The 9857-nt window shown below is 33.7% G+C and overlaps 1 protein-coding gene across 1 annotated transcript in view; it reads left to right on the forward strand.

The window, feature by feature from the left end:
- The window catches only part of LOC127085528 (thioredoxin-like protein Clot), a 1701-nt gene extending 903 nt beyond the window's left edge, over positions 1-798 (forward strand). Inside the window, exon 2 of the mRNA XM_051026045.1 lies at positions 390-798. Coding sequence (XP_050882002.1) covers positions 390-643 — 254 coding nt within the window. The 3' untranslated portion in view covers positions 644-798. The remainder of the gene's footprint in view (positions 1-389) is intronic.
- Positions 799-9857: the final 9059 nt, after the last annotated feature.

The following is a 9857-nucleotide window of genomic DNA, read 5'->3' on the forward strand; positions in this document are numbered from 1 at the left end:
TTGTGTTAAAGCTCTAATATCAGAGTAGGCCACCGTTTCATTTTATTCACTGTGATTCTGCTAAACTCGTCATGAAATCAAACATACACTAAAAATTTATCGAGTTAATATACTTTTGCTCCGGCCGTTTGTACGAATTTTGGTTTGTTTCCTTAAACTTATAGTTTTGCATTAGAAATAAGATATTGTGGGAAAGGAAGCATAATTCTCCTCAAATGGCAGTAGGCTAAGATAGAACTTAGTCTAAATGGCCGGAGACAATATTAGACCTACGGGAAAAACTACAAGCTGCCATATGTTGTCTAGTAGAAAATCTTTTGTCATGATACTTCTCGAGTTTGAGAATCCATGATGTTATGTTTTATATGATGTTTACTTTGTCTTTCTAGACTGTGTGAGAGCTGAGCCATTGATTTTGAAGAAGCTAGAGGCTTCACCTAATGAAATTGCACTGTTGAAGGCTTATGTTGGAGACAGACCAACATGGAGGAACCCACACCATCCATGGAGGGTGGATCCTAGGTTCAAGCTCACTGGTGTGCCAACTTTGATCCTTTGGGGGAATGATGCTGTCACAGGTCGCCTCGAGGATCATGAAGCTCACCGTGAGGACAAAATTGAAGCTCTTGTTGCTGACAAATGATTGTCGTTGTGTCTCGAATAGTTTCTATCACCATGTAGTTTAAACTCTTTGTGCTGTACTCTGTATGTGGCTTTACTAGTAAAGCATACATGTGTATTCTGAATGTTGAGTACTAATAATGTTCACAAGGAAATGCTTGAATAATATTGCAGACAGTGTGATTGGTTCTTTTTCGAGTTACTGTAATCATCAGTAACTTAATCGGAAGTTGAATGTGAGTTATCCTTTTTACCAATAAATGTTAATTTTAATGACATTCAACAGAGAGAAACAGATTGCTGATGGGTAAGTTGTTAGTCATACACAAGGGATTTTCTTTTCCCACTATTCTAGTTTCTCAGAACCTCTTGTTATTTAAAAAATGATTTTTGGATTCTATAATCTACATCATGTTTAAGTTTTTCGGATTTTAGAATCCAAATATTGCACATAATCCATAAAAGTTGTTAGGACCTACCTCATTTATTTGGTGGGCTCGATAATATTTGCAAACAAGAATGACACTTACACTCACATGATCTATTTGGAGTATTTCAGGAATCTAGACACGGTTGATTACTATGGTTGGGGCATTATTGTGTTAGGTTACTTGTATAAGGAGCTATATGATGCAAGAAAGAAATTTAGGACAAGGCAATTATTTCAATGATATTATTTAATTAATTGTAAAAAAAAATATTCAATGTTGTTAAATTATTAGTATACATGATACAAACTATTCGAAAAATTTCTTGAGTCACTATTGTACTTATGACACTCAAGAGGAGGATGCTCATAGGTATGTTGAGTATATGAACCATATGTTGTCTACAGAAGACCTAGTAGACCGTATCCAGAACAACTGGGATACTATGACAAAATATGTGAGGTGATATATCATGCATTCAGAAATGAATCATACCCCCGTGGTGATTCAATTTATGGATTTTGTTTTTCTCCTCTAACTTGGTGTTTTTAATCATGATTTTGAACAACCTGATTTATGTGAGTCGAATCAAGGTCCGATTCATATGAATCCAATCACGTCCATCATGAACGACTCATTTATGTATTTTCCTATTTTTTTAAAAGGCAAAGACAAGTGAATAAAATGATTTACTAAAGTGAATCGATTCATTTCTTCAATGAATCTAATCACACTTTCTTTATGAAACAATTCTTTTTACAAATTTTCTAAATTTCATAAACTTATTTGAATCGACTTATTCTTATTTTGAATTAAACCATTGTGCCTTATTACACCGTTTTTAAAATTTTGGTGCCACTAAAGTTGTACCTATTTAAGCACTAACTTGTCTATATTTTCATGAATTTTAGAAATTACCATCTCTCAAACACTCTCATATGAAAACTTCTATTTACATTAAAGTTTTTCATTCATGAATGTATTGATGTTGTCAGGCTCTTACTTAAGGATATCAATTGTCCAATAGTATAAGAATTTGAAAGAGATCGCGGAGATGAATCTCTAAAGAAAAAGAAGACTTATGTTGTTCTCCTATTGGATTGAAATAGGAGTTTCTTTAAAGATCATTTCACATGTATTTAATAAATGTTCAAAGCCATATCTAAATATTGATGTTGACCCGTTGGCAAGAGTTGAAGGGATTTGAATATGGGTTTAAAGATATGTGGATTTCTCAAGAACTAAGGGTTCCTTGATTCATGAAGCTTTGGAGTTTGGAGTAATAAATTTAGCCATGTAGAAGAAATTTTTGTAGATATTTAATTGTAAGTTTTTATGGTTGTTTCTTGTAGCATAATGATTATGTATATCCAAGAGGAGAAGAAGAAGGGTTGTGTAATCTTCAAATATATCGTTAGCCTTCCACCTAAATACTTGCAAAGCTTAAATTGATATGTCACTAAAACATACAGGTTCAAACAAGGCTAGAAAGATTTCTCTGCTAGGGTTTCCCATGACAGCTTCCCCGCTAGGGTTTGCTTATGCAAACCATGTTTCATAAGTGCAAGAAGATGATGAGCGAGAGAGGAGCACCAGGAAAGTCAAGGATTGAGGAGCTACAATATATGTATCTCCTATATAAGAAGAGGAATTCATGAGAACGGAGAAAATTCACATCCCTATTGTCGTGGTTTCTTACAAGAACGTGGTAACTGGCGAATCTGTAAAGAATATGCAAGAAGATGAAACATAAGAAGGAGAGGAGGTTTTTGATGGATTGCAAGTCGAGGAAAGAAAAATTGGTGAATATGAGTGCCTAGAATTTATCCTGTTAGAGGAGGAAGAACGAAGAATAGCGAAACCATGGAAGAAATGTGTTATTGTGAAGATGTTGGGAAGGAGAATCAGATTTAAAGCATTGGAGACAAGACTAAATCCGTTGTAGGAGAAAAGATGAGTATAAAACATCATTGATCTAGGGAAATAATACTATCTTATCACATTTGCAAGTGAAGAAGATAATAAAATAGTGCTCTTTGAAGGCCCTTGACTCATTTACGACCACTACCTAACAATACGGGAATGAAGATCCAAATTATTCCCCAATACTGATAATATTGATCACCTTGAAGTGTGGGTGAGAATCTATAAATTTCCTATCGAATATTATGACCATCATGTTCTCTCCTTCGTACCGAATTGGCAAGACGGTCAAGGTGGATAAAACCACTTTATCTAGAGAACGTGGGAAATATGCTCGCATATGCATTCAGGTAAACTTGAAAAAGCCTATGCTAGCCATGTTTTCCATCAAAAGGAAGCACTATAAATTGGAGTATGAAGACCTACATCTTTTGTGTCTCGCTTCTAGAAGATTCGTGCATGAAACAACCGGGTGCGTGGACAAACGTCAATCAGCGATGGAGATTGGAAATAAGGATTTTTCATTGTCAATATATAAAAAAATATATACATGGGCTCTCTTAAAATAATCTTCTCCAATATCACAGATCATATCTTCTAGTTGATCACTCGTATTTTCTCGATTGTTATGAGTTTCAAGAAGATGAGTTGTTATGGTGCTCTTTTCGCTAGGGCTCAAAAAGTTTAGGAGAGAAGAAAAAGTGAACGAGAGCTAACATTATGATTTTGGAAAATATTGTTGCTTGGAGTTTTCTTCTCGGTTGACAATAAAAATTGAGGGAATATTTTATTTATATTTTAATTAAAAAATATTATAAAATTAAGTATGCCATTAGTTTTCCTTTCAGTTCGCATTTAGAATCGAGGGAATAGCTAATTCAAATTTTAAATAATAAATAGAATAAAATAAGTGATCTTTTTATATAGAAATAAAATCATAAACATAAGTTGCAGTGATCTTTTTTCCCCGCGTCTGTCAGTCAAATCGAGGGAATATACAACATCTATTACATGAAAAACAACAACAACAACATCAACAATAGAAACAACAACAAAATAAAAAACAACACGAAAAACAAAATAGAATTTTATTTAAGGGAGTAATTTAGATTCGTTAATGGAAAATAAAGTTTGGAGGCAGAAAGATAAGTTAGGTTTAGAGGAAGAATGAGTATGTGGTTTTTTATATATAAAACTAAGGTAACATTTCCCCTCAGTTTTACCAATTAAATGAGGAGAAAAGTTACTCCATTAGTTCTTTTTTAAGTGTCACTTTCTTGAAAATAATTAGTTTCTTTTTAATTATCACTTATAAAATTCAAGGTAGTATTAACTGCACTTTTGTCAAAATTATCCCTAGGTAATTATTACAGAGAGAGAAAAAGTAAAATAAATCTAATAAATAATTAAGGGTATTATATGTAAAAGAAGAATTATTGTTTGAAAAGTAACAATAATGATTAACTTTCTTGATATATCTAAAAAGTCAAAAAATACCAGTGATTTTTTAATATTAAAATAAAAAAAGGAATGTGTCATTATAATTAAAAATAAAACATGAAATTGTAGTTGTTGGAAATTGAAATTTGTCTATAAGGGACTCTAATCTTGGGTTTTCGCACAGCCGGTGAAATATGTTATATATTTTTGATAAAAAAATTAAAATTAAATAAAGGTGCGTAATGAAAGTAATTTTACCTTGGTTGTGTAGTACATCGAGGTAAATTTTTGTTAAAAAATGAAGTATTTGTAGTAGTGCATTCATAACATAAATTAGAGAATGGAAGAGAAAATGAGTGTGCAAACAAAATATTTTATAAAATGAAGGGAGAAATAAAAAATATCGTCAAATATCTATCTTTAAATTTTCCTCTGTAGCAAAATAAATTAATAAAACTTTGGAATGGAACAAAAATGAAACAGAAAAGAAAAAAAAAGAGAAGAAGAATGAGATGTAAAAGATATACAAAGAACAAGAACGAAAATAAATGAAGAAAAAGATAAATTGTAAAATAGTCTTTTTGGTCCCTTAAGTATACCTCTGGGTCCAGTTTGGTCTCATTCCTTTTAAAAGGACTAATTTGATCCTTTTATCTATTAAAAAGGTGTCACGTTTATCCTTTATGTTATATTCGTTAGTCAAAGTCAAAACTAATTTCCAAATGGCGCTGAATTGGTAATTAGATGCTCAAGGGCTATTAGCCAAATGTCCTCTCTCATTTCATTTAGTCTTCTTCCTCTCACAACCCTTAAATCAAACTGCATTTTACATTCACCATGAACTAAAAAAGAAGCAAAAAAATAACATAGAACCATAGAACCCAAATTTTTGTTTTCCTTCACTTTCCACCACCATAATCACATGACAAATTGTACCCTCAAACCATTAATTAAAAGGGGGAACGAAAGGAAACTAAATAGAAAGCATCTTACATTGGATCTGCTACTTGCAAAACCTATGTTTCCAGCGACTCAAGACCTTTGTGAGCATCACCATCACTGTCTCAAACCTTGCAACAACCTCATATTCATCTCACCGCCAATGTCATGAGGGTCGTCTCTACAACTACTTCTCATCATCAATGTCACGTTGGTCGTCGTCACTGCCACTGATATGCAGGTCGTCACTATTCGGCCACCTGGCTTCAACATTTTTTTTCTTGAATCATGTTCATTATTTGTTTCTTTAGGTACCAATCTATAAATGTGAGAATTATTCTTATCCAACTCAAATTTGGATGTGATTTTTTATGATTTACTCATGTTATTTAGGGCTAAATTTAATTGGTACAATTGAGATTTATTCCTTGTTGTTTTCCTTGACAAATTTTGGCTATTGAGATTTATTTTATGTTATTTACCTTTGAAATTTTTTGAATGTTGCTTTGAATTTTTCTTTGGATGGTGGTTTCTTGAGAGGTGCAAGTTAACAATAAGATAATGATTGTGTGGAGACTAAGTTTTTTTTTTAAAATAATAAATAAACATTCAACTTAGTCTGAAGCATCTGATCAATCTAATGGTGAATATTGACTAAAAGGTATGGTGCCTTTCATGGGAATAAATTATTGAATCCAGACCCAAAATAAATTCCACATCATATGCCACCTCAGATGTCACAGATGCAATATTTGACGCAGTTTTTGAATAACTGAAGGAAATGACTGATATGATATTGTTTGAGTAGGTAAATGACCAAATTGGTCCTTTTAAAAGGAAAGTGATCAAACTGGACCCTGAGATATACTTAAGGGACCAAAAAAGGTATTCTATCAAGATAAATACTAAATTTTATAAAAAACTATTGTCAAATCAGTCACAATTAATAAGGTGGTTTGGGTACCCCTCACAATGCTAAAATATCAAACTGTTGAACAAAATGAGATCTCACTCTCTAATGATTTGTCTTCCTAAAGGTAAATTTAAACGCACCAATAAATGATGTGAAGGATACCCCTTCACAATGCCCAATTTAAAAATTTAAATTTTTTAAATGTGAGGGCTTACCCCTTGCAACATATAAAGTAAATTTTAATCTTTCCATCTTAAATATGCGAGGGGTTACCACTTGTTAGGAGCGTCCCAAACAAATTGGTGACTTTGTTAGAACTTTTAATATTGAACATCTAATTAAAAGACACGTAATTTTTTTAAAAGTATATTTTATCAATAAATTCAATACATGTAATATAATAACTAATAAAAATTTGGACTGAAATTATTATGCTACAATAATGAAATTTATGAAATATATATTGAAATTTTCATAGTAATTGTAAAAATTTGCTAGTAAGGACTTTATCCCTATCCCAAACTACTAATTTCAGCATGATGTGTAGTTTGACAATATTCTTGATAAAGACTTCATCCATGATCTTACTATCATAGTCAGTTTTCAATAGGAAAAACTGACCAAATTTGTTCAGTCTGTCCACCGTCATGAAAATGACAGTAAAACCACAAGAATTTGGCAATTCCGTTATAAAATCCATGGCAATATCCTCCCAAACCTGAGTAGGAATATGTAAGGGACTTAGAAACCCAATTGGCAGAGAAGTAGAGTGTTTAGCATGTTGACAAATGACACATGGCTTCAAATATTCAGTAATATCATGTTTCATCTGTGGCCAATATAACTGACTACAAATGCGATATATAGTTCGAGTGATTCCCTCATGGCCTCTAATAAAAGAGCTATGATATTCTTGCAAAACCTTGGAAATTAAGGGACTCTTAGGTCGAATAACAAGTCTATCATTCTAAAACAATAAGTTATCATTCACACTATAACTCTGATGAGGTGCCTTGTCAGTGAAGCATAGTTGAAAAATAGGACCAAAGTGAGGACATGCCCTTATGGATACTCTGAGTTCCAGTAAAAATAATTGTTGTTGTTCATACCAGACTAGTGCAAACATATGAGAAAGGGAGTTAAGCCTATTTCTCTGGTGTTTGTAGGGACTAATTCAACAAAGCCTTCAAGCTCTTCTGATTAATACGGGTGACCAATTTATGCCCTATAAAATAGTGACGAAACTTAGCCAAAGCTTTAGTCATGGAATGGAATTCCCTGAGATAAGCTGATCATTTTTGCACATTTGAACTTAGCTTATTATAAAAATATGCGATAGTGTGGGTGGCCTTATTTGTTGAATTGTAATTCCTTGTGTCGAAGCAGGTTGCTCGACAGAAGCAAGGATGTGTCGAAGTGTTGAGGAGTTAGCCTCAACATGGATTTTTTTACTTAGGCTCAATTTTGTAGTGTTAGAAGAATTAGGTATTTGGGGATTTGCTAGAGGAGCAAGCAAATCCAACTCTATAAATAGGGATTAATCCTTATTAAATGTAATATAACACATACTTACAGTTGCAAAGGAATAAAATCTCAATTTGAGAGCATAAAGTTACTCTGCAGAAATTCTTCTTCTTCTTCCTTATTCGAAAAACCTAATATTTCTTTCTTCCCTAATTTAATTTTGTTTCTTTTCATTACCATTGTGCAGTGAAATGTTGCAACCAAGGTTCGTCGATTCACTCGACTGAAGAGTGAAGAGCAAGATGAGTAATCAATAAGAAAGACTGATTCTTGTTCATCAAGATGCGGTTCAGAATTCTCCATGGATTTTGATGAATTTCTTGAAGTGAAATTGGTGAATTTCCAATATTATTGACTTAGCACTACACCTATGCCCAAATCTGATGCAACAATTTCTAACATAAATGGTTGCGAAACATTTGAGAGGACTAGCATAGAGGTAGAAGTGGTAGCTTGCTTTAATGTGAGAAATGATGACTGAGCCCGCGGAGACCAACTAAAATTGTCTTTCCTTAACAGATCAGTTAAAGGTGAGACAATGGGAGCATATGACTTGATGAACCTGCGATAATACCTAGTCATCCCTAGAAACCCTCTCAACTGTTTCACATTGGTAGGTGTGGGACACTCCAAAATAACTTGGATTTTGTGCTTATCCATTTTGATCCATTTCCCTGAAACCGTGTGTCCTAAGTACTCTACTTCATTCAAGCCAAAAGAGCACTTAAAAAATTTGACAAATAGTTGGTGGGCACTGAGAAGATGAAGAACCAATTGTAGATGTTCTAAATGGGTGAGCCATGAAGGACTATAGATGAGAATATCATCAAAGAACACCAACAAAAACTTCCTAAGCACATATTTAAATACATGGTTCTAAATTGGTTGGATAATATCCTGAGATAACATGTCATGTACCATAAGCTTTATTTGAGCTTTATGACTGTGAGGGTACCTATATGGACAAACCTTGACCACCTTAGATTTATCCGTAAGAGGAATGGAGTGATCCTGTAATATTTGAGGAGGTAAAGCAGAAGGATTTTAGAATATATGGCTAAAGGCTAACAACAAGGTTGCTAAGTCTGTGAGCATATCTGTTGGAAGTGACACTGGCTTTGGTGCTTCAGTGCCCATGTGAAAGCAATATAAGGTGCTTAATTTGGAGATAGCCTAAGTATTGTGTATGTAAACAAGGTGGTGTAATTTTGCATGTCCTGGTGAAGTGGTATGTCGTCCTTGCAATGTGAAAAAAGTCTCTTTATAAAAAAAAATTAGGCTCAAGGCATCATAATGTGTCACATGAGGGCCCAATGTGGCTAACTAAGATGAGCCTAAATAAACACTTTTAGGTCAGAAATTTTGCCTTCAGCAACTATCTTATTACCATTTCAAACTAAGACATTGAAATTTGGAACATGCTCAACAAAAATTTTCAAAATTTTAGCAATCCCAAGGTTGTAAAAAATTATCAGTGTTGCCACCCATCAATCAACACTTGCACTGGGTGACCATTCACGAATCCTTAGAACCGAATTGTACCCACTAAATAGAATTTGTTCATGGAATTTAATGATAGGTGATGAGCGATATTCTCCACCTCTGTTTAGGCTGGTGCAATCACAACAGTGTCAAAAACAAGTACAATATATGTGTCGTCATAGTCATCTAGTTGTAAGAGCATGAGGTGTTTGTTGGGATAACAACGTTGTGGGCTAAACTTGTTGTCAATAAAAAAAAAGACCTTTCTCCTACGTAATTGAGTCTCGACAGGGATAATGTTTTTGATGGTGCGTTGATGTTGAGGGTGAGGTTTGGTGGACGAAGTGGGTAAAATTGGTGGTTTATTTGGGGGTGTAGGGTGTGTTGATGGGTTATAGGCGTTGCATTTGGCACGAGGGTGAGAGAATTAATAAGGTTTTGGTTTGGGGTTAAATTTATCCTCATATAGATGTGTTACGGCTACTGCTAGCACTAATGTAAGAGGGTTTTGTGAAATTACCTCACGGTTCAGATCCTATTGCAATCTGCTGATGAAACAATCGAGCAAGGCCTCAATCGTTAAACTG

The sequence above is a fragment of the Lathyrus oleraceus genome, chromosome 5 (assembly GCF_024323335.1).
Source record: "Lathyrus oleraceus cultivar Zhongwan6 chromosome 5, CAAS_Psat_ZW6_1.0, whole genome shotgun sequence".
Classification (NCBI taxonomy): Eukaryota; Viridiplantae; Streptophyta; class Magnoliopsida; order Fabales; family Fabaceae; genus Lathyrus; species Lathyrus oleraceus.